Below are 25860 nucleotides of genomic sequence, written 5' to 3' on the forward strand. Positions count from 1 at the left end.
CAAGAGCCATCCAGCCCCTGGTCACACTGCAAATGTCCCGGTGTGCTGACAAGTCCCCGGGGCCACCTCTAGGACAGGTCTTGACGAACGGCCTCGAGTTCACAATACTGATTCCTTGGATTCAGGGTCTGCTGTACTGCTTGTGTTGGAGACTCGGTTTTTGTGGGTTACCAAAGGTGACGTTTCTGTTTCAGACTTGTTGTTGGCAATTGCTTCTACGGTGACTTCCTTTAGCTCCTGCTCTCTGTCTTTCTTGTCTTTTTCATTCAGGTAATTAAGGATGCCTGCTCCTAGGGCATCCCCTTCCACATTCACAACTGTGGTGGTTCGGTCCCTGGTTAAGATCGGAAACAAAAACCAAAGCAGCAGGCTTTTAGTTTAAGAGAGTTACAACACAATAAGGGGAGTTGATTCACCCCTGCTGATCCACTAACATCAGTGGAGCTGGACAAGGGAGATGTAGTGTTATCCCAGGTGTTCTCCACAGAAGTATCATCACTATTTCAGAACTAAAAATGTGCACCAGAGCTGGTTTAAGGTCAGCCAAACTTACTAGTTCTGGTCTCTCAGTGGGTTGCAGCAAAGGTACTACTCTTTCTCAGGCATCCTGCTTTCCCCAGCCCATCTCCTTCCTCCTCTCTTTCCCCAGGCCAGCATTTTTCAAATGCAAGTTCAGAGCAGGAACTGATTTTGGGCCTATCCAGAAAGTGACTCAGAGCACCCAGCTCTCTTTTTTAACCACAGCCACTTGCACCTTAATCCAAACACCTACTTAAGGGGTCCTTCCAAAAGCACAGAACTAGTGTGCCAGGATGTAATAAAGGATGTTTATGGGTCATAAAGAAGAAAAATTTCTTCATGTGTCTTTTGAGATTTGTTCATCATTCTGCAGCCTAAGTTAACATAGGTTCAACTTGTAATTGTGGTCCTCTCTGGTAATTAAACAGTTGGCATCAAAACAAGACACAGGGTTCCTCCCTCCCTCCTTCCCCCTTCTGTTACTAGTCAAGGCTGAGTTCCTTGACTAGAACAGTGTTGACCACAGAGGGATGCTACTACATATTTTGAAACAAAGGCAGCCAGCACAACACAGGCTGAGGGCAGCCCTGAGTGAAAGGAAGGGCAAGATTTTCACTCTTGCCTCCAAGCACTTGAAAGTACAGGTGTGGAACACACAGATAGCACTGTACTTCCTTAGGAAGCCAGGATACAAATGGCTAGCCACTGCTTTGCCTCTCTCTCCTGTCCTTTGGAGGTGGCTGATCCCCAAAAGGTTACAGTACAAAATGAAGCTGTAGGAATAGGATTATGCTCCAGACCTTCTCCAGCCTCTGGAATTCAAGAGGGTCCTCAGGCGTCCTAATTTCCACATCTGCTGTGGGACTACACCATCTATACAGAGAGGATGGTGTTTCCAAAAAGCAGTGCAGAGGGATTATGGGCAGTCTAAACCAGGAACTGCCCAATAACCCACCAACTGGAACAAAAATACCTCTGTGGGATTCAGATCACTTGACCCATACTGACCAGTCATTTCAGACCACTACCCAACTTCAACCAGAGGGCTTGAAAGCAGATTATGCTTTTAAATTATCAGATCATGCTTACTCCACTAGCATTTAAACTCTAAGCATGCTGTAATTCATGAGTGCTCAGAGAAGTCCTTCCAGTTTGATTCTCCAGTACTTGAAGAAGTGCAGCCAGCCAGGCTTGTTTGAGGAAAAGTGGAGACACCCTTTTCCACAGGGTTCATCCAAGCTACAAGAAATCAATTGCATGTGGCATTTACAGTTATCATGCACTTGTGACTGCGTCCCCAAAACTTAAAGCAAAACAAATTTTCTAAGCTCTCCTTAATCTAATTTAGGTGGTGCAGAAGGTAAATTTAGGCCTTAAAAAGGACGTAACTGTGCTAAGTGGTGAGATAAGCTTCTCCAAACAGAGCTGTGCATGGAGGTAATCCCTCATGTTTCAAGGAGGGGAATGGGTCTTGGAAAGAAAAGATGACAACACTGTCTAGGTAAACTTGTGGCTCTCAGCAGCATGTTCCAGTCAGGACACTGCCCACAGCTGTGATGAGTGCCACAAACTCTCCCTGCCAATGGACAGCACTTCTCTGCGACACTTGTGTTGTTGCTTTGACCAGTCTTGAACTATAAAAAAACAATAGCTGACAAGAGCTTCTGATGGAGACTGCTTCCCACATGTCACCAAGGAAACTTTCCATCACTATTCAGACTCAACTTCCTTTCTCCTCCCCTTCCCTTCTACTGTCCAGCTAACTTCCAGCAATGTTAACACCTTCTGAACAAACTTTCAAGAATCTCTCTAAAGGGAACTGAAGCCAAGAAGAAATAAGTTTCAATAAAGGCTGAATAAAAAAGCTGAACAGGGATTTTAGCATTCTAACTGCTCTAATTGAGAAGGGACCACCTTTTCCATTACCTGTCAAGAGCTACCTGTCCTGCAGGCAGACATATCTTGTAGGGTCTTATTTTATGCTGGTTTTATTTCATAGAGGGTTATATTTTGTACTTTGACTACTGTGGTCCTTGTTTCCAGCTGAACATGCTACAAGGAGGCCACAGTGAGGTGGACGTCAGTCTCTTCTCACAGGGTAACAAGTGATAAAGGAAATGGTCTCAAGTTGCACCAGGGGAGGTTTAGATTAGATATTATTTTTTCATGGAAAGGGTTGTAAAGCATTGGAATAGACTGCCCATGGTGGAGCCGCCATCCCAGGAAGTGTTCAAAAAAATGTGTGGATACGGCACTTGAGGACATGGTGGTGGTGCTACACTGATGGCTGGACTTAAAGAATCTTAAAGATCTTTTCCATCTTTAACGATTCTATGTTTCTATGTCATGCAACAGCAGATACATGTGGCCTGAAGTACTTACACAATCCAGTCCACGGCCAATATCAAGGAGAGGTCGTTGGTGGGCAGCCCGATGGCCTCCAGGATGATGGCGATGGTGAGGACTCCTCCGGCAGGGACCCCGGCTGCTCCCACGCTGGAGGCAGTGGCTGTCACGCTGCAAATCAATTCCCATGCTTGGTTAGCAGGAGCTCCTAGCTCTCCTCTGCTGCACTTGCATCACATGTTTCCATGCTATGGGAATTGTAAACAAACTCTACAGCATGGGACGCACAGATCGTTTGCTTCCCAGGCAAACCCTTTCCTGCCTGCTAATGCAAAGGAATGGGTACAGAGCAGAACTCTCAGCAGGATCCACAGCAGTTACCAAGGCAATGGCTCTGGGTTTAACACCTTAATCGCCTTTTCAGAATAAAAAACAATCAACCAGTACAGCTATACCTCGCTGCCTTACTAATACAGCCATTCCCAAGTCCTGTATCAGTTCCAACATGCTGAGTACTTTACATCTCCTGACCTCAAATGTATAAAGGTAAAACCTTGCCATGCAGGGCACGGTCCCTTCTCTGTGTCTCGTTTGCACTCCAACACAGCTCCTAAATCAGAAGCTGGAAACCACCTTTTTGTGTGCAACTGAGCTTTCCTTGGGCTATTCACTGCATCATCCTCTGGCCTGTGTTAACACCTGATTCACTAAGAATACCTGAAAGGCTAATTTGGCCAACTCCAAAAAAGTAATAATGCCCCAGCCCTGTCTTAAATAGACGAACAATGTACTGGGAAGTGTAATAAGGAAGGAAATAAAACCAGTTCAGGGAGGTAAAAAAATTCCAGGAACCAGCCCTAGGAGGCATCTGTTGGATGCAGCTATGACAGCTCAGCATGGTGAGGGGCCAGGACTCCTTCTAGGATCCTCACTGAAGGCATTTTGAGGCAGGAAATGAAGATAATAACACCTTATGGGATACAGGATGTGGGAGGATATTCCAGGCATGGAGGGGAGAGAGTCCTAGAGAAGGAGGTAAGACTGAGGTGGTGGAGAGGATAATGGAGCAAAGCAATTAGGAGGGCAACAACAACAGGTTTGATCAGGAAAGCCATCGATGTCATGGTAGGAAGGGCAGAGGTAAGCAGGAGCAGAGTCTTTGGTATGAAATAGATGCATAGGAACTGAGGAGCTGGCAGGAGGATCCAGAGAGGGAATCAGGGTTTGCTTTCTGGGTAGAGCAGCATGCCTCAATTACCCAGCCTAATGGTGACTGGAGGACGGAGGAGTGAGATGCTTAAGGAAGGAGAGGAATTTCACGTGAGAAACAGCTTTAAACCACTCAAAGCCTGTTTCAGAATTCAATTACCCCTCCCAGGTTCTACCTTTTATTAAATCGAGCCTCTGGAAAATCCTGTAAAGGTTTAAAGACTCCATCCTTTAATCACCCTATAATTATGTTTCATGGCAGTTTGCAAGCTTTAGGTCAGAGATGTGGAATGCAAACTGCTAGTTATTAACAGAGGGACCACAGGCTTGAGTGTGTCTGGGGACCAGAAGGATGTGGTTGCAATAGCGAAGCAACTTACAGAATGGTGAAGATTTGCCCAGGGTTGAGGTCGATGTTGTTCAGCTGAGCAATAAACACAGTTGCCATGCACTGAAAAATAGCAGCTCCATCCATGTTTACAGTGGCCCCAATAGGAAGGATAAACCTGCTGATCCTCTTGTCGACCCCATTGTTCTCCTCAACACACTTGATCATGGATGGGAGAGTGGCTGAGCTGGAAACAGAGAACAGGGAGAAATCAAACACATCAAGGTGCACTGAATGGACAGTCACTGCCCTGTGGCTTTCATGTTGCTAACATGCTGCAGACAGGATGTCAAGACAACAATGCCATTTTAGAGTCCCTCTCTGTCATAATGGCAATGAGGGACTCTCCTTGTTGAGTCTTGAGCACAGGTATTTAACAATCTGCTTCCATCCAGAAATAGCTGGTAAGGACTCTAATCTCCCAGAAGCAAGAACATGACTTAACATAGTATGAAGCATTACAAGTCTCAAAGCCACAAAAATACACCAGCAGATGCCAGTATGGCAGGAGAGGCTGTAAGGAGATGATTTAAGGTCCCTTCAACCCAACCCATCCTATAATTCTATGACAATATAAACACAACAGATTGTACTAGTGCCTTCTCAAATGAACAGAAAAATAAATTAAAAAGAAAATATCACTGTTGGATTTATTTCTTGCATTACAAATTAAATTGTTTTATTCATAAATCTTCTCCTACTATATAGGAAGGTTTATGAATAGTAGTTCAGCTTCTGTGACAGACATGCATCTACTTTTGGAGATGACCTGAAATGATTTTATATAGTTATGTTATTTGATCAGGTGTTTGTTCTTGAGAAAAGTGTAAATGACATGCTCAATAGTTTGGTTATGACAAATAAAAGCTGATCAGGCCAGATCTTTGAAATCAGTAATGTTAAATCCCTTTGAACTAGCAATCGAGTCTGCTTTGCTCCTGCAAAATTAGTCTAAACTTGTTCCAGGTCCTTCTGAACTTAGAGAAGTAAACTTCTCATGACAAAGTCCCTCACTACTGATCCTCACTTTACTTAAAATTAAAAGGACAGCTGGCAGGATCTTTTTAAGGCCATTACTTTCACCTTTTATTTTCCCCAAATATTTCCATCTCAGCATCATGCTACAGTCACAGTATTTTGAAGAATTGTTTTCAACAGCTAATTATCAGTATGTGATGTGTGGCAGGCTGCTGACAGCAGTGAGACTCTCTACTCTCTGAAGTCTCTTTTTTGCAATCTCAGGAATAATATTCACACCTAAAACTGAAACTGGATATTATCAGGTTACGGTGTCATATATAACCAGGCTATAATCCCAAAAGAAGCACATAAACCCACCTGGAGCAAGTGGCAAAAGCAGTGGCAAGAGGTGTGATAAGTCCTAAGAGAAAACGATACGGATTTTGACGTGTGGCTGCAAAATAAATAAGCGGCAGAATGATTCCTCCATGGATGAAGTGGCCCAGAATAGAGGCGAAGATGTATTTTCCCAGACTGGTCACCAGAAGCACAATATCTTCCATTTCCACAATCTTGCTCCCAACGAGGAACATAATGCCAATAGGTACATACCTGTGTAAATGAAATATTGCCCGTCATTCAGTACAAACAAAAAGCCCTGGAAAATATGCCCTTTTTCATCCTAGAGATAACGTTCTTGTAAAGAACTTGCTGCTCCTACTGAGGGGTAGTTCCTTATTCACCACGCACTCAGGGTAAGCAAATTGGGAAGGCTTCTCTAACACTTTTGCTTGGTGGACGGCAAGCAGTTAAATTGAAAAAGCTCTGTTCACTTATGCCCTCAAAGACACAGGTAGGAGAGTGCCAAAGGGAAGCTGAGCAGGAAGCAGAAATGCTGGCAGAAGCTACCAGGACAAGACACCAGTGTGGAGTTTTAGGGTGGAAGGCAAGCAAAGACCTAAAGCTGAAGGGATGGCAGATGGAAAGAAAGAAAAAGGAGCGGTATCATGTCACTGGAGCAGAGAAAGGGGTGGAAGAGTTGGGTCTTACACATGCAGAAACTACCAGCACAAGTATGAAGTTAGGTCATTAAAATCACAGACATACTGGATGCCAAGATACTCAGTGTAGGAAAGAAAAAGCTATGCACATACCAGAGAGCTCAGCTAAAGGCTGGTGATGCACGTGCCAAAGATAGCAATTAGCTCTGCTATTTGTCTACAAAGGACTAAGTTAAATGATTAAGCCTGAAGAGCTTCCTTCAAGCCAACAGCCAGGCACACACACATATCCATGCCTCCTATCCAGAAACATGCCACGTCAGCATTTGTTTAAGGTTTCCTTCGTCAAGAGCACTTGGAGCTACTCCAGGGGAAGGGCCACCTGCAGGCCACAGCCACACCTCTGGTCCCAGTAGTGCAGCTGGGAACAGCCCTGGAAAGACAGAACTGCCTTTTCACCAAGAGCACAACAGCTCTAAATGGACTGCGTGAATTACTTCAGGCCCAGGGTCAGTTCCTCCCCAAGTTCTACTGGGATGTTTGTGGCTGAGTACCTCTGCTGATGCTGTCCACACTTCATCCTTTTCTGCTTCTAAGATTTAGAAATACTACAAGATCACCCAGCTCCCCAAAACCCTGCCCCACGCACGCATGTGACTACAAAAGATTTGCCTGTACATCTCAGGAATGAAGAATCCAATGCTCATGTTCAGAGAAGCTGATTTTTTGAGTAAGGACAAACTTCAGAAGGTTTGGTTAAGCATGCAAAGGTTTGGAAAGATGGGCAAGCCTTAAGGTTGCCAGATCACCCACTTCTTCCTAGCCTGCCTCTCCCTCAGTGGTTCTGCAGCTCCTCTGTTCCATGCAGATGTCTCAGATCCATGTGAGCATCCTCTCCCTTGGCCAAATCTCTAGGGGGGCCTGCTGAACATTCCCCACTTAGCCTCTGCCATTGTGCCACCTACTGCCTTTGAACTGTGTTTCTGAGCACCCTGATTAGCCAGATCCAGCTGAGCCTGGTCCTGCACAAGCTCCGCAAACACGAATACTGGATTCAGAGCTGAGACTGGATTCCTCCCCTCGAAGAGGGAGGCTGGAGAGGAAGGAACTGAAAGTTGAGACCAAAGTGCTGCTAAACGGTCCTGCTGAACAGGACTAGGTACAAGCTCAAGGTGCTTTTTCTCTTGATAGTATGATTTCACCCATTCCAAGGTATCCTTTGGGAAGGACATGCAGCTTGACAGATTCTGAATAAATACCAGGACAACTAAAGAGCCTTAAGGAAGTAAAGAGAACAAGTAAGGGCTACAGTGAACTGCAGTGCTAAGAGTCAGCAGTGGTCCCCATAATCCACAAAGTAAAGGATTACATACCAACTGATTGGCTTGAAGTGCTGGCACTGTAATGAGCTGAATACAAGAACTGCCTCTTATCGGTATTGTGTCCAAGGAATTACACTCAAGAGCCAAAAACTTAAGCTGCTTGGAGACTGAATTTTTCAATCCCTTATGACAGCAACTAACACAGAGATCTGCCTGTGTAAAATCAGGTATTTTGTTAAAACCTTCCTACTTCTTAGAGAGAGGAAAACAGTAGGAACAACAAATGCAGAACGAAGGGGAAAAAAACCACCTCTGCTAAGGTACATTTATAGCTTTCTCAACAGCTTTGGAAAGGGAGTGAGAAATGTTAATATATTTGCTATCCTTATGAATATGTTTAACTTTGCATGTGAGGTATTATCATTGCTGGTTTCACAGGAGAGGCCTAGATCCATCCAGTTGCACAAGGACAGCTATGACACTGCTCTGAGGCCAAGATTTATCCTATCTGACAGAAAGCCCTGTCAGGAGGCTGCTCCTACCCCGGCTTAGGGGGCCTGAACCACTCTCTAGAGGTGCCTGCCTCCTTCAACGCTGGTTTCTTGCCTAGGGAGAAAGTTCACTGAGGTCCAGTTCCTAACATACAGACCTTTTTTGGTGCCAAAAGCTTTGTGAGATGGGTCAGAGCAACATTCAGCCCATAAACATGTCTAGACTCCAGAGAAGTTAAGTGAAATAATGGACTTGCTCATTAATAAGCCAGAGAAAAAGTAAACAATCAACTTCAGGAAATAGAAAGCTAATTAATTCTACTAATTAATCAAAAAGGAGTCCTGCAGAGGCATTATAAACAAATGTCTAAAGTTTTTCTGACTGATACTTTAAGCTATGAGTGATTGTCTAATTACAGGGCATGAGCAAGAAGAAAAGACCCCATAGAGTGATACCAAGACATTCATTTTTGCTGTGATGAGGGATCTGGTAGGAAAAAGCCAGATAGACAGATAAATGGTAAGTTTCCAGAACATAATATTGTACTGAAAGGTGCATCTGCAGTCACACACTTACCACATAATCCAGGAAACCAGGACCATGGTAGCCTCATTGAATGAATTAAAGAAGCGAATCAGATCTTCCCCCTCCTGGCCAAGCTTTTTCAGGGCCACTCCCAAAACCAGAGCAAACAGCACCAGTCCGAGGATGTTCATCCCTTCAATCTCAGTACCGACAGGAATCTGCAGAGAAAAAAAAGAGAAGGCTTCTTAGATGTGAGATCAGCACAGAACGTAACAAAACGGTCACCTCACTTTGTTGCTGCCCAATTGACCTGAAGTCAACAAGCAGAACCTATTTTGGAAAGAAGAACCTATTCTGTTTGATCAAACGATCTGGATGCAGTTCAGATACAAAACTCTCTAGCCATGAGCTGGCATGGATTCACTGGAGAAGGAAAGTGCCTGCTACTACCCCCTCTCGTGCCCTTCGATATGATATGTGTGTTGTCAGTGACCTGAGCAGGAAAATCCCCAGTTTACTCAGGACTTTAGTGCAACAGTGAAACCCATGAGAAAACAACCAACGTTATGGAGAAGAAAAGGGGAAAAGGGTAGAGAAAGGCAACATACTGTGACAACCTACTCATTAACCTGTCCATGTCAGCTGTGGGAGATATAGAGAGAACAGAAGAGATACCTGTTCCCCCTCTCAGAAATCATGTCACTGCATGGTAAGAGGATAAAAGCAGGATCCACCTATTGACAAAAACTACTCTGCTCTGCTAGTCCTTCATGGTTTGTTTCTCAAAGAGAGCTGGAGCCTGTTTGGCAATGTAGTATCATATGAACTGAATGAGTGCTCTTGTGGCTACATAAAAATATAATTGTTTTGACAAACTGCTTTTTTTTCCCTCCCCAACTTGGCAGTACAGGCTCAACATGTCAAATTGTTGTTTTATTTGGAAGAACTTCTATAACAGATGAGGTTTGTGTACAAGGTTTGGCCTTTTGGCTGGTTTAAGTGGACACTAGCTCAACACTAGGAAAGAAAAACATATTCTGAGCTAAAAGCTTGAAATGAATATTGACTACAGATTTTGGGATACTGTTCTTGTAAATCTGATAAAATCAGCCTGCTTGAGATGATGTTTTTGCTGGAAGTATACCACTGAACTGCACTGTCTCTCAATGGCAGGTGGAAACAAAGCACTGCAGGGAAGGGGGTAAAACATAAATGATACACAAAAGCAGGAAGGCTAAACTGCTCTTAACAAGAGTGTTTACAAACAGTGAAGGTGCTGACATTTTTATTTGCTAATACAAAATATTTAGATATGGGATCTGCAATTTTTTATGGTAGTTGCTTGCTCCAGGCTAAGCTGCCATTATTTATTTGATTTCCAACTGAAAAAACTGAAAACATGGACAGATACAAAGCATGAGGCACAGTGCATCTCCAGGGATGTCTGAAGAAAGGTGCCCTTTGCTTCACACACAGTAACACTTTTCTGTCTGGATAGTTTTGGCTATATTCTGTTTTGGGTATCTGAGAGCCCCAAACTCTTCAGTGGTTAGAAAAGACCAAAAAAATGACACCCTCTTATTAAGTGGATAAACTGTCTGTGTACATGGGATGTTATTTTATAATATAACATCTTCTACTGGGTTTATTTGATACAAGGCTAATATGAAAAGTTCAGCTTGGAATGGAATTTTACCATAATGGCCACAAACTTTTTCCACAAATAAAACTATCCTAAAAACATTGAATATTCTTTTGGTTTGGTTCTCATTCTGAAAAAAAAAAAAATTATATAAGACTTTGCTATGGTACAGAAATTCAGTGTTTCAAGCTACTGAAAGAGATCTGGATGTTACTGGGGAGGAATTTAACTATACTACATAATACTGATGTCTTGCAAAGGATCTCCACTCTTCAAACTCCTTCTACCAGGGATTTGCTTCTCATCTCATGAAATGCAGTGGTGTGAGCCTGAAGCCCAGGAATCCACTACCATTTAGGCTTCTCAGAAACTTTTCCACTTTCAGGTCTTGCTCTCTGTTTCTCTCTCTTGAGCCAATTTTTTTTAAACATACAACATCAATCATCATCTCCCATCACTGCAGTTGTAGGCAGAAGATGCATCACTTGCATGGAGCAGCAACTTATTGCAAGAAATTTCTGCCTGCAAATCAAGGGGACGATCTGCAGCATTCAGGGAATTTCACCTCCCTGCAGCACAATATGGAACAAGTCCAGCAGTAAATCTTCAGCGGAAGATCCTCTCGATCCCAGCCTCTAATACTGGCAGATGCTGAACAGCCTTTTTGTACTCCAACAGAAAAGTGCATCACCCCAAAGGGGCTGCCAAACCAAGCAGCATTGTGAACACCAAACAAAAACAGCTTTAATGAGGACTTTGTTCCTGGACAAACTATGGGACACGTTATTGTTTGCCTGAAATTCTGCATTCTGGTAGGAAGATTCATGGAGCTCTTCTAGTCCTTGAATCTCTCTGAAGATCTTATTGTTTTTTAGCTCTTGAAACAAAATGCTTATCAAGGAAACAACTGCTGACATTGAACTGCCCCAGTAGTAGATGGCTGAAAAGAAAATGCAGCCATGTGATGTGAGGAAGAAGAGCAACCACTGGTTTGTGTATTTTTACTGCTGCCAGAAGAGGAACTGAGTTCCCCCAAGCCTCTCTGTGCTACAGATGGGGAACTGAGATAGTCCATGCCCCAGGAAGCCTTGCTGCCAAAGCAGCATAGAGGATGTAGCCATAAAAGCTGGGTAAACACAAGATGAGCATGTGAAACAACAAAAAGGACGTGGCTGAGCAAACATCTACATATCCACTATTCATTTCATCAGCAAGAGAAGACAAGGCCTATTAACCAGCGGGGGAAAGAAATATAATCAATGGAAAATTTTGGTCTACACCGGGCATACAGAAAGTTGAAGGAAAACATTTCTTTTCTTCAATCAAATATTCTGCTGATGAAAGAAAAAAAACCAGATAGGAATATCATTTTGCTTCCCTGGAACCAAACTTCTATCACTATGATTTCCAAAAATCATGCTCTTCCTTTCCAAACTTGATCCTCATCTATCCACAAATACTATGGTCAGATCAGTACTGAAACTGAGATGATGCTTTCTTTTTATTTGGTCCATTCATCCCTAGAGACAGTAGGGCGTCTTCTGGAATTAAAGAAGCTCAGGTCTGGTTTTGCTCCAACAACTGAAGAAAGGTTTTGGAAAAGCAATAGCAGAAATAACCTTTACATCATAACTGTTGGCAAAAACAGGCACCAGTGACAAATTCAGAATATTATTCCTGATATTACATCAAAGAGGAGACTGATAACAGGAAAAAGAAAGAAGAGAAATGAAAAATAGTCTCAAAATTTAAACTGCCAAGAGATGCATTCCTCTCTCTTAAGGAAGAGTGATGGCTTCAAACAAACATTAAAAAGATACTTGACAGCCAAGACTATGTTCAGTGGATATGTTTAGCCTTAATCCATGCTTGGTTGCTAAGGAGCCCCTATCAAACTTGACACTGAAGATCAATAGAAGAGTCTTATTCCCCTTTCATTTGCTTCTGCTTAAATGTAGAAAAACTCTATAACAAACACACAGAGCTAAGTGCACACTGCACAGCCTTTCATACTGAACTTGTTTTTTAGCAGCATGAAGCTGCAGGGGCAGCTGCCCAAGGACACGATGGCACGAAAGGAGAACGTGCTCTTTTGGGATTCCGCACTTGATGCTGTGCATCCGTGTCAGATGGGCCGAGTGTGGATCTGGGCTAATGCAACCCAACGGGCACGGGCAGAGCCCGGGTGGATGGAGCTGCCTTCTTGCCCAGTGAAAATGCTCGCCCTGTGGTGCCCGGGATAACTTTTCCCCTGCTCAGTTCATGCGTCAGCCAAGTCACCTGTCACCCTGTCTCCAGGGCTGGTGAAAGTTCAGCCCATCAGCTGAAAGCAGAGCTCGTAAACACTCTGTTCTGCATCACCTGCTCACACACCATGCGTGGGGAGGAGAGAGTAATGAAGCCAGTACTTCCTGCACCCGGGGATATGCTCCAGAGTCCCTCTGGATGATCATAAACCGCTTTTTCCTTGATGATTTCACAAACTAGTGGGTGAGCCCCAGCTGAGCCCTGCCATGACAAATGCAAACATTAAAAGTCTCTTGCCCTAGGGGCATTCAAATCATATTAAAAATATGGCAACCCAACATCTGATACTGAGCTCAGATAGTCAGAATGAGCCTGAGGAAGAGAAAATAACCTTGAAGGTAATTTCTCAGACCTGTCTCCCCAAAATCCAATGAAAGCACGAGGTACTTCATTTGGAGCAAGGCGACACCTTGCAGGCTGGGGCACTGGCTCTGTTTCACAGCATGCTGCCTGTAATTATTGCTGGACCTGCAACATGTTGTCTCTGGCCAATAATAAACATGTTTGATGGACCCACGATGCAGGAGAGATGCCACTCAATGGGATACAGTGCATCTCTGAAGTCCTACAAGCTACATATGGAAGATAACACTCTCTACCTCATCTACACCTACAAATTAGTTTCTTTTTTGACACCGTTCCAATAACAGTCTATTTGTAATGTTCTGTCTGTAATTTTTACGCCTTCAGCCCACGTGTTACAGCTTCAAACAAAATTTCAGCAGCATGGCAACCAAAAAACAATTCTCAACCAAATTCTTTTCTGTTTTTTTTAAAGAGCTTTGGGTAGTGGAAAAAAGCCCATTCTCTCCAAACTCCTAATGAAGATAAAGGTTTAAGGGACATACTCAGCCAGCTGGATTGCTATTTAATTCCAAGTCTACAAAAAGTTATTTAAAAACATGAGGCAGTGACTAAACAAAATTTGGATCAAGTGAGATCAGGTCCAAGAAAGCACGGCCTAAAAAAATAATGTGTTGTGGGTCAGACCAGTTGAGCTCAACTTTCCTCCCCCATCATAGATTTTTTGTGTGGCTGTGGGTAACTGATCTGCCTTGTGTGTCTCAGTTCCAGGCAAAGAAAAGTACCTGTTTCTTTCCAATGACTGCTGGAAAGGATTAAAGACTTTGAAGCAGTCAAATATTACAGCTGACAAGGGCTTGTTTAAAAACCTAAGAAGTGACCTTACCTTTTCCAACGTGACATTTCCAGAGGTAGTGTTTCTGAGCAGCATCTTATAATCTGTCGCATACTGCAGGTAAGAAAAAAAAACATAACCAAACAAACCCAAAAAATAGTGAGACAGGCATTAAAATTGTCAGTAAAATATCTAAAATCTAGGGCAACAGTTTACTTTGATAAATAAGCTAGACACCTCCAAAGTAGGGCACTTCTTTGGGCTTGTTTTCTTTAATTATAAAATGAGGGAAAGAAAAGCCAATTCCCTATGACAACAGCAGCATAGAGGAAAAGAGGACTGCTTTATTTCATCCCTGAACACACAGAACACTCGAGGCATCACAGAATATCCTTTTCTTGGTGTTATTTTTGTACTGCTTCTGCTTTTATTCATGGAATACTGACTTGTACTGTATTATATATTCACTAAAAATGGAACTTTCATATCAAAATGTTTTGATATGAAAGCAAACCAACAGAACGCCATGAAGGCAAAAGCTATTATTCCACTCCTGTATCATGAAGAATCACTCTGCCCCATAGCAATATTCTCAACACTATTCTGACATCTAAAATTAGCAATGAGAACTAAATCAAAATCTTTTTGGAGCCCTACAGCTCCTGTCCGTCAGTTTAAACCACACTGTGTTCTGGTGCCAGTTATCATCCTACCACACACAGTCTCTGCTGGAAGAGAAGCCAGGCTGAGTAATTAACCCAGCAAGAAATAAAATGGAAAATACTGAATAAAAGCGTCAGGTAACAGGTAATGCTTACACACATGGGAGCCTAAAAGTCTTTAGCCTTGTCAGTTTTGAGCCCAGCTCTAAACTGTGTACCCAAGGGTTTGCCAGCTAGCTCTTGCAAAGTGGTAACCAGCCTGGCACAAAGCAGAGTTGCCACTGCTGCCCAACACAACACCCAAAGTTTAAAGTTTAAAGAATATTTCTGGTGAAGGTACAAAAGATAGGCTTTGAATATGCTTTTGTTTGACGAATATTTTTCAAAACCAAACTATTTGTCATGGAAGTTCTAAGTCTGATTACATCACGTGCTTTTAAAAATTCCAGTTATATAAGTAAATTAACTTTTGGTATTTTCTACGCCATATTTTTAGCCCTCTTGCAAAAAAAAGAGCAGTAACTTCCTCTGCCTGTGCACCATAGCTCATGTCCAAAGTCCATATAGATCTTACCGTTCGGAAAGCTGCAGCAACAAGATTTGCAGGAAACAGGTTTCTGTAAAAGACAAACAAGAAAAGTAAGTATTTCTTGTAGAAATTCTAAAATGAATGCACCAAGGTGTTTTGCTCTCAGAAACAGAATTCCTTTTGCAAAGGCAAGCATATGGGCACTAGTGAGGTGTGTAGTACAGAAGATACTCTGGCAGCCTGGAGTATCTTCTTACGTCTCCAGAGGTGTCAGTGCCATCTTCTTTGGCTCACATAAAAATGTCCCTGCTTGTCTGCCAACCTCACCATTTGGGTAGGGCCACCAGAGGCAATCAGATACCCCATCAGCCAGTGGCTACAGAAACTGGCTCGGCCACGCCAGCTGCAGCAACAGCTTAGGGCCTCCAGTGTCAGGCAGATTTTTAACATTACTCATGTGATTACACTGTGCTCACTGCATCAACATGAAGGACAATCCCATCAGCAAAATCCACTTAAGAGAATGGCTTAACCCTTCAACACAACAAGGTCAGCTTCCCTTAACACTGAGGCAGAGCAGAGCAATATCATGGGCCAGACTTCTCCGCAAGGCCTTGGACAACACAGATGGAAAGTAGGGGCAACTCCTATGGAAAGCTGCAACATCTTCACACAGAAATGCAAATCTAGCAGCAGGTTAGGGCAGACACATGCACCTCTACTGGGCATCCAGTGTATTTCTGCATCTAGGAAGCAGCGAGGAAAGGAAAATGGTGAACTCGGTCAAGTAGGGAAAATGTTGCTTCTTGTTATATTTTATAGTTGGTGTTAATGCTACAATTCCTTTCTCCCCTTATGCTGAGCGAAGAGCATGTGTTCCCCTAGCCAAATGACAGCTTCTTTTTTTTCCTGTGTCAGAAAGGAAAATAGGAATAAAATCTGATCTCTGGGGTCATGGCAGGGTGAGGGCAGGGAAGGTGATGGGTATGAACTGAAAATACTGACAGCAGAAGGCATCAAGGAGGCACAAGAACTCTTTTGGTAAGGAAAGAGAAGACCTTACTCAGAGACAGTTAACTGATAAAAATCATTTGGGAAGCTGCTCCCCATCCTTTGCTCCTTGCTCTGCTCCAAGGACACTGCATGTGTCTCCAGGCTGTGCCCTGCTAATGGTCCCCGAGTTTTTGCTGTAGTTACCCTGGCAAACACAACATTTCAGCTGTGGTCATTCCATGACCGACACGGAACGTGCAAATCCGAACCCCAGCAAGAAACAGAGCAGCAGAGTCAAACCTTTGAAAGCAAGAGGGAGATTAAAATATGGCCTAGATAAGGACTTTGGTCTTTTTGGTTGCATAGCTCCACTCTCCTGCCACACAGGGATTTTCCCACAGCCGTGACAGCAATCGTAAAGTACATGGAACTTCATCAAACACATGGCTGCTGTGAACTACCTCAGCCTCCCTCTCTGTTCCACTACAAGCGTATTAGGAGACAGCTGCAAAAGCCAAACTGCTCTAAGAATAATTTGCCTGCTGGAGTCTACATTCCACTGAGGATGAAAGAAACAGCAACTTTTTCTCCTCAAAAGTTGACAGTACAGCTGTCTGTCTGAAAGCAGGAGAGCGAGCTCTAATTCTGCAAAGACGCTTAAGAATTGGTCAAATAAGATCAATGGAACAGCTAATGTGCATCAGTGCTTGCACAGCTGGAACTCTCTGGTGGATAAAAACCTTGAGGAAACTAAAAGCAAACTTGCTGTTATCAGGAATAAAATATCACATATACAAATGGGCCCATGCTGTTGGGAAAATAAGGGTATTTCTTTTCAGCTTTCCACAGCAGGATGATTACTTTTTTTTAAAAAGAACTGACTGGACTTTGAAGAAGCAAAGAGATGAAAAAAGACTGAAAACGAACCAGAAATCAATTTTTTTTTTTTCTTTAAATCAGCTTTTCCATCCTGATGAAAACAAAGCCAAAGGAAGCAATCCTAAAGCCTAAGCCACATGATTATCCAATGTTTAAACGTGACCAAGAAACCAAGCCCTCCACAATTTGCACGGTATGCCAAGCATGGGCCTCACTAATTAAACACTAACTTATCTCCAAGTATATACTTAAAGCACATACTTGAGTGATGCCAGCAATCCTGTTACAGCAAGGCAAGGGGCAGGTTCTTGCTTCAAGTGTGAATACTGCTAAAGCTACTCAAATAAGAATCTAGAGCACACACTTTTCTGTCTCACTCCAGCATCGGTCGCAGGACTTGACTCTGAGGGCAAAGAAGAGCATTTCCAACAATTCACCAAGTAAAAAACCTGGATCTTAATCAAGCAGCTCAGAAGAAGTTGTATGTTCTGTTCAGCTCAACTTCTAACTACACCTGACTGCAAAATACTCAAACCACATAAAATAATGTTTTGCTCCTCTCTGTTTCAATCCTGAAGTTTAAGAACAAAATGTGTTGGGTCATAAAAAGCAATCAACAAATAAATGGCTTACCTTGGAGGCATGAGGTCTGCAAATACTACACTCATTGCTCACCCAAGCTCAGTTAGCATGTGAATTAAATTCAACTTTAATTACAGGTGGGTCAGATCACAGGTTCTTACCTTTAGATGGATTTGTGCAAGAACACCACAGCAATGCCTAAAAAAAAAAAGGGGGCAAGATGCTGCGTGCTCTGGGGAGAGCCAAAAGCTGGCTAGTGACCTGCCTGGACCCATCATGTAATTGTGCCTGCAGGGTTTGCTCATCACTTACAGCAAGGCAAAGTTTACCCACCACAGAAACCCAGACAGCTCTGTCCCAGTGAGCCAGCATTCAGTGTGTCCCCAAGCAGAGGAATCACATGGGGAAGTGTGAACACCCCTCCTGTGAGGGTGAACCAACAAACAGGAAAGCTGATGAGCTGGGTAATTGGGCATGCAAATTAAATGTGGGTGTCTGCCAGTTGGTTTTTCTGTTAGGACCAAATGTTGAGAAGGTTTTTTTGCTTCGAAAGCCCACAGCAAATGCGAACGTGGAGTTTAGGGAAACAGGGAAAACTATAGGTGAGCTGTGTTAGGAGGTGGCTGGAGTCCCATTCTTGTCACCACCTCTCTCCTCCTCCCCTGGTTTGGTGCCCAGCAGGATCAGTGCCAAGCTGGCTCTCTGCCACGTCACCTACTCAGGCAGGTGCCAAGCCCCTGAGCCCACCATACCAGAGCCAGCTCTTCTGCCACCTGCTACCTACTTCACAGCAGGCTGTATCACTGGACTGCTGACTGTTTCTAATGGCTCCATTTCTGCTGTTTCCATATCCTGTGCCAGAGAACACGGTTGCCTTTTTTAAGCAGATGTGGATTATCACACGAACATGACGCTGAGTGAACCCTGAGTCTGGGTGATAAGGAGCCCGGCACAGCAGTGTGGGCTCAGACAGCCTTGGCCCCGTGATGTACAAAGACAAAACCTGCTGCATGTGGCCAGAACGAGACAGGGGACCCATGACATCACGGCAGGCGGACAGAGGTTCTTCGTGCATCCCAGGTGCTCCACTGCTGCCAGGACCTCGGTCCACACACGCACAGACCCAACCTCCTCTCTGGCATCAAAGTGAAATAGGTGGTTCTACAGAGAGACTTTACTCCCCTCACCAAGCACCAGGCAGGAAAGTCTCTCTCCGTTGCAAGTTGCACAGACAGCCCCAAAAAGCCCTGTATCAGAAATCCATCAAACAGCTGTTGAGGGTGACAGCTGTGTCCTGGGGCTGCAGCAGCAGCTGGGCTGAGCCAGGAAACCTCCAGGTACCTGCACAACACACAGTGTGAGAAACCACCCTTCTCAGATCCTCTTAAAATAGGAACGAGAAAGCAGCAGCAGCAAGGGTGTGCGTTACAGTGCGTGAATATTTTCTGCTCGAATACTGTGCTCATCACACCATCTCCCTATGCACAGCTGGATAAGTGCATCTTCCTTCCAGTGAAAAGCTGCTCCTACCACCTAAAAGGGACCATTACTTCCCTAATCAAATTTAGCAGGAAGGTCCCAATGTACTTTTGTTGCAATAGAAATTTTTGTTTAGCTGCAACGCTTGCTGCTGGAAATCCCAGACAATTAAGGGACTTTGGAGCTATTAACGGAGCAAAGAGGGGCTGTAGCTCCCCCATTCTCTATTTTGACATTATGGTCAAATTGCTCTCTTCTTTATAGGCCTGAATATTTCCACCAGCAGGATAAGGATTCCACAGGAAATCCTTCATTGTATGTGTAAGGGATTATTATTAATAACTGTTTCTAAACGATGATTTTGCTAGAGCTCTGCAAACAACTTTGCTCTGGCAGCAAAAGCATGAAGGGATATCCAGACAAGTAGAATGAAACCCTAAAATACTACGCATTCCTCTTGCATAGCTTCTTGCAAAAAGGTTCCACTTCTGATGCCAAAAACCTTGCTGTTGGAAAACATACTTTTGTGAGGGTGCCTAGAAAAAAATATTCTGTGTTGCACTATCTCCAGTTCTGGATTTTTTTCCAATGAAGTGTTTTCAATGGTACAAGTCCACTCACAGCAACTTTATTGCCATCTGTGGCAAAATGATGAAGCCCAGTTTGAACTCCTACACTACCTTTATTTTTCTTTCTGTGCCAAGATTTCCATTCATTACCACAGAGCATTTTTTCTCATCTGCTTTTTGATATGTACGTGGGTGCTCAGTACACGCTCCGGACACACACATATTTCTCAGTGCGTGCATTTGTTTCAACACAGAGAAACATGAAAATGTGTTTACTTAAAGCAAACACTTGATACTTTTTCGCCTTACTGTTCCAGTCTGCATCTTTGTTACTTCAAAAACAAAACTAAAGGGGGGAGAGTCAGTAGTAAAAGGCAACAACCAATATAAAGAACTAAAGAAAGGAGCAGAAATGTTCAGAGATTTATACCAAAAAAACCCCACTAGACAGTGCAGGCACATGAATGAAAACACTAAGTTCTTCCTACAAAAATCAGTCAGCAATCCCTGTACTTCAAGGAAGATTCCACATGGAAAATGACACAAGCTAAGGGGTACAGCAACATTTACTTCCCTTTCTTTCTGGGGGTGCCCCAGAGTTAAGAACTAGCCATCAGCTTTGAAAACCAGTGGTCAGCCCATCTCTTCGTGTAACTGCAGCTGTTCCCTGGCCAATTTTTATTCTATTTATGACTACAAAGGTGGCATCTCCCCCTCCTCTTCTAACAGTCATGTTTTACTTTCTTTCCACACTGGAACTTCAGAGACAGCCTTAATGGTTGCTGCTTTTGGGTGACTCATTGGGAACATCAGGGTTGTAAGAAACAAGTGCTACTGGAGCAACTGGTGCCCAGGAGAGGGTCACTGCACGAGTGCTCTGGATCCTATGGTCTACTCTGGCCAGCTGCTCTGTAGTCCAGACGGCAAAACACAACTGATGCTACTCCCTGTGCTCATGTCTGCCTTCCCTACGGCTCCAAAGGTGCTCAGAGCCAAGGCACAGGCTCACTGACAGCGCTGTGGGTACTGCCTTTGGCAGCACAGCTGGTAACATCTGGCACAGAGACAGACAGGGCAGTGAGGAGCAGTAAAATTTAAACAGCTTTTGCAGACTTGCCTGGCAACCTGAGAAACCCTGACCTTACTGCTTGGGGCAGACGTGTGGCCCTTTGTGCACCCTTCCTATAAAAAAAGGGATGATGCTACTTCCTCCTTCCCTTCCCGGACTGTTACAGCTAGGGCTGGTTTAAAAAGAATTCCCTTCCCAAAGCCAATTCCACAGCTTCAAAACATGTTTTCATCCCAAAATTGGGCAAATAAAGCCTGTTCCAGACCTTTTTTTCCACTTGAAAAAATATTGTAAAATACTTTGTTGAAATGCTCCTTTTTTTTGATGCCTGAGATCTTCTACTTAAAGTCTTTTGTATAAACTTACAGCAAAACATTGACCTCACCGAAATGAAATGTCAGGGTCACCCACTGACGGAAATTTTGACACAATCAATAGGTTCCTTTGAATCTATTCAATTCTGTTCAATCAGCAAATATAAATCAGAGCTAAAACAAAACTCTGACCTTATCGAAACATGCAGTTGTGACAACTGCCCATCAGAAGTGTTAACAAATCAGTAGATTCTTGCAAAACACTTCATCTTGCTGTTTCAACTGCTTTACAACAAGCTATGGGCTGTTAGCAGGTGGCAGGAGTCCCATCCTTGTCACCACTCTCTCTCCTCCTCCCTGGTTAGGCGCCCAGCAGGATCAGAGCCAAGCTGGCTCTCTGCAACGTCATCTAGTCATGTGGGTGCAAGCCCATGAGCCCATCATATCACAGCCAGCCTCTCCTCCACTGCTACCCACTTCACAGTCAAGCTCACAAGTGCTCTTTATTCTCTGTTGCTTTATCTTCTCCATCAAACCAACGAGGAAGGGACAAAACCAGAAATTCTAAAATTTCCCTTCACTCTCCTCATCTTCTGCTGGCACTCAGCGCTCAACTATTTGGTACAAGTGAGCAGCTCTCCATGTCAGATGCTCTGGAGATGCTCACAAGCTCCACCTTCAGCTAAGACCACATGGAGTAAGAGTGCACTGGAGCCTGGCTTAAGGTAAGAGCCCACAGTGGGTCCTTTGGAGAAGCCCCCCTTTCTTTGGGGGGGGCAATGTCCCTGACATTGGACAGAGTTAAGGAATTCCAAGGTCCCCCGTTGAATTGAGAGAACACCCCACTTTTTGGGTGGTTTTTTTTAAGCCATCAGCCTTGTGATGCACCTCTGAACTCTTGCTGGATCCCTCCCATGATCACTGCCTTTGGCCATGCCTTGGCTCCAAAGAGCTGCCCACATGACAGACTCGAGATGAGATGAGCCATCAGCATCCCCACTGTGGGGCACAAAGGCACCTTATGGCAGCTCTGCTATCCCCACCCCATGTCCTGGGGCAGAGGACAGCATGCACAAGCCCTGACTAGGCATGCTCAAGGCTTGCTTCCAGCACTTGCCAGAAGGGAAACCGGGAGGGTACTCGAGCAGCTCCAGCCAGACAAATCAGGCCTGGAGGTTACGGTCAATGGACAAAATAAAACAGAGACAGCCTTTTGGGTCACCTGTGAGTCATCATTCATTTGCTACCAAAGCCCACAGTAAATCTCTTTTCCAGAGGCTGGGTCTCCATGCCTAGATGCGTGTTTGTGGGGAAGCTTTAGACTTGGAAAAGGAAAACCATGACCAAGAATTAAGCTGGCCTCCAGACATGGCTGTAACAACGTAAATCAACACCTTTGGTCATTACCTAACAGACTTCCCAAAGGCAGAAAGGATCTGCATGCCAGGAAAGGACAACCCTGTGTTGTCCCTGCAGAAGCTATGGCAAATAGTGACCAACAACTGTGATTTCCTCTTGGCTGTTTCTTCCTCGGGCCATGTTTTACAGCTGCTTTCAGTGTTGTAGGGGGACTCAGTTTTTACCTTTTCTCTGATACCAAGCAGCAGCAAAGCCATAAAGGACATGGTCAATCTTGTGACACAACTGAAAACAAAGTTTTCTCGCGTCTAATAGAAAGTTTCATGACGAAATGAGAGAAAGGGAGATGCAAAGAGCGGGATGCTGAAAGACTCACCCACACCAAAAGGAATTACTTCAATCTTTCAGGTCCTATAGACTCAAGGCCTTGTTGTCTGAAGATAAGGTTACTCTAGTAACTTCCATCACAACAGGGACTGAGTTCAGTGCTTAAACAAGAACACCCACATTTTCAAGAACAGTTAAAAATAATATTAAATGGTAGAGGGAGAGAGAGAGATCTTATTTCCTGAAAATCACATACTCACTCCATCCCTAGGTCTGTCAGGGATTTGTGCTAAGACTGGAAGTTTAAGTGATGGCTGTGTCCAAAAGCATCTTTTCTGGACTGGATTTCATTGTCATTGCTGTGACAACTAGACTGTCCATCAGAGCAGCTGCAACAGCCCTTCCCTGGGGCTTCAAGAGAAAGCTGAACTCACAGCCCACTGTACATGGGGGAAGGCCTCACTTCCCAGAAGGAATTTTTTCTGCAACCCATATGCTTTACCCAAGTCTCAGCATCATGGGCACTGCTTTGGAATTAGGGACTCAATCCCATCACCATCATAACCCCTTCGAAGAGGAACTCTCCACCTGCATTTACAGACCAGAGCAAGAAACAGCTGCCTGCTCCAGGCTTCACAGATATCACCTGCAGCCTGAAGCTTGCTGGAGCATCTCTGCCTTATTTCCCAACTACATCCTGCTCCGTGCTGCATGGTGACACAGGAATGAAACACCAGCTACAGCAGCCACACCAGGATGCACCTGGGGCAGCCACCACTACAGTCGTCTTCCCAACTCTCCACAGTGTGCTGACTCCATTTTCGGCAGTTTTCCTTTACCTACCTACGCTTCCATTGAACTCCATGTCACCTTCACAGACAGACCATCTACTCCCTCTATCCTGTTACTCCTTCTTAACATGCTGTCAGGACTTGCTGGTCCTGAAGAGAGATCCTTAATGGTTGGTTCTTAAGAGAGGTGAGCTGAGGACACTAAGTACAGGGCTGCCAGTGGAACAAATCAGACTTACTTTCAGTCCAAAGGGACCATACTTCTCTCTGGGGAAGAAAAGGACATTAGCCTGAATTTGTAAATACAGTTCTGGGTTTGGGATGTTTTTTTTTTTAAATTCTTTTTATCTTTGTTGCCACATCCACTTACCCAGACACAGCAAAAAAACGTCTCAGCTGAAAAACTGAATTCATAAAAGAAAGCAAATAATTCAAATGAAAATCCCCCACTCAGTGTTTTAATTAGCAAGATATCCACTAAGCACAACTTTCTAGCCACTTCGCTGTGATGCAGGTCACCCCCCACCTCCGTTTGCACCTTGGTGCAAAGCGTGAGGAAATGCAGTTGAAAGTCCCATACTCAAAACACCAGCTGGATGTTTGCCTCATTTGTGTGAGTGCTACACTCCACTCTTATTTAAAAAGCCAGACAGATCTCAACGGGGTTTGAGGAAAAAAAAAAAAAGGTGAAGCTTGCAACTTTGCAAGGAGGAATAAGGATGAATGAAAATACTATGATCTGGTTAGAAGTGGAAGCCTTGCTTCCAGGTAGACTTGGGGAACACGAGTCTTGCCTTTGCAAGATGCAGAGGTGGGTTGGAAAGCCCACAAACCTACAGGGTGTCCTCACGCCAGACTATGTTGCAGTTATGTCCTCGACGGAAATACTGTTGCATTTCCATGCCCACATCTATAGGAGGGCACTATAAAAGGCAGGCAAGCATTTGGGTGAGGAGACTAAGTAAAGTGTTGGGGAATAAAAGAAAGAGGTGTGTGTGAGGGATGGGGAGAGCTGCCCAGCCCTGCCCTGCCTGCGGGAGACAGGCAACAGCAGGTAACGGGACAGGGGAAGGTGCCAGACAAAGCCATCCCTGCCCCACAATAAGCACCCAGGAGCCGCTCTCCCTCCAGGCAGAACCAAGGACGGGCCCAGGCACCCAGAGCTCTGAGCAAGCCTCGACTCATCCTTGCAGCCACCCAGGTACAATTAAGAACAAAGTGGGGAGAGGCAGAGCACCGTGCAGCCTTACACCTGGCCGGGCTGCGGGTACCTGGGGAGAGAGAGGGGTGCTTTTGGAGAAAGCAGGATAAGGATGAGGAGGATGATAAGAAGGAGGAGGAGGATGAAAAGAATAAGAAAAATGAGAAGAAGAATGAGGAGGATGAGGAGACGATGCAGGAAGATGAGAAGATGCAAAAGGATGAAAAGATGCAGGAAGATGAGAAGATGCAAAAGGATGAGAAGATGAAAGAGGATGAGAAGATGAAGAAGGATGAGAAGAAGGAGGAGGATGAGAAGGAGAAGGAGGATGAGAAGGAGGATGAGAAGGAGAAGGAAGATGAGAAGGAGAAGGAGGATGAGAAGGAGAAGGAGGATGAGAAGGAGAAGGAGGATGAGAAGGAGAAGGAGGATGAGAAGAAGGAGGGGGGAGGGGGGTCTCGGGCTGCCGGCTGCAGCGTGCAACACCGCCGGGTCTGTCATCATCCTCCGGCGGCGGGAGGGCGGGGGAAGGAGGAAGGCGCGGGGCGGCCTCACCTGACGAGGTCGAGGAAGGAGTCCACGGTCTCCTTGCTGGTGGGCAGCGCGCCCGGCAGCCCCAGCCCGGGCGTGTTGAGCGCGGAGGCTCCGGCGCCGGGACGGACGATGAAGCCGAGGGCCACGGCGAGGCCGGAGGCGAGCAGCGTGGTTCCCAGGAAATAGGCGATAGCGATGCCTCCCAGGCGGCCGAGCGAGCGGGTGTCCAGGCTGGCGGCGCCCGACACCAGGCTGCAGACCACGAGCGGCAGGATCACCATGCGCAGCATCCGCAGCAGCAGCTCCCCGGGGAAGGCCAGGTAGGCGACCTGCGCGGGGCTCAGCGCCGCGCCGCGCACGGCGGCCCCCAGCGCCACGCCGGCCACCACCCCCGACACCGTCAGCAGCACCAGCGCGTTGCGCCGCAGGAACCCGCGGCAGCCCCGCAGCCAGGCCCCGCCGCCCCGCCGCCCCTCGGCCGCCGGGCCCTCGGCGTGCCCGTTCGTGCCGTAGCCCGCCTTGTCCTCGCTCGCCGCCGCCTCCTCCATGCTCGCGGCGCGGCGACTCCTCGTGTCCCGCTACCGCGCGGTGCTCGCAGACTCTGACTGAGCGGGCGGGCCCCGCCCGCCGAGGGCCGGGCCGGCGGCGGCGGCGGCCCCGCCCGGGGGAGGAACGGCGGTGACCCCCGGCCCGCCCCGCTGCCGCCCGCTGGGGCCGGGTCCC

At 45.3% G+C, this 25860-nt stretch overlaps 1 protein-coding gene across 1 annotated transcript; it reads right to left on the reverse strand.

The window, feature by feature from the left end:
* SLC1A4 (solute carrier family 1 member 4) lies at nucleotides 1–25730 on the reverse strand. The gene is made up of 8 exons (XM_027710900.2): nucleotides 25159–25730; nucleotides 15086–15128; nucleotides 13901–13963; nucleotides 8814–8980; nucleotides 5801–6034; nucleotides 4455–4649; nucleotides 2902–3036; nucleotides 1–334 (listed from the first exon to the last, which is right to left on the reverse strand). Exons 1-8 carry the CDS (start codon nucleotides 25683–25685, stop codon nucleotides 100–102), a joined length of 1599 nt encoding a protein of 532 aa, XP_027566701.1. The 5' UTR covers nucleotides 25686–25730; the 3' UTR covers nucleotides 1–99.
* Nucleotides 25731–25860: the final 130 nt, after the last annotated feature.

The sequence above is a fragment of the Pipra filicauda genome, unplaced genomic scaffold (assembly GCF_003945595.2).
Source record: "Pipra filicauda isolate LSUMZ 115617 unplaced genomic scaffold, ASM394559v2 scaffold109_size3271384_pilon, whole genome shotgun sequence".
In the NCBI taxonomy this organism is placed as follows: domain Eukaryota; kingdom Metazoa; phylum Chordata; class Aves; order Passeriformes; family Pipridae; genus Pipra; species Pipra filicauda.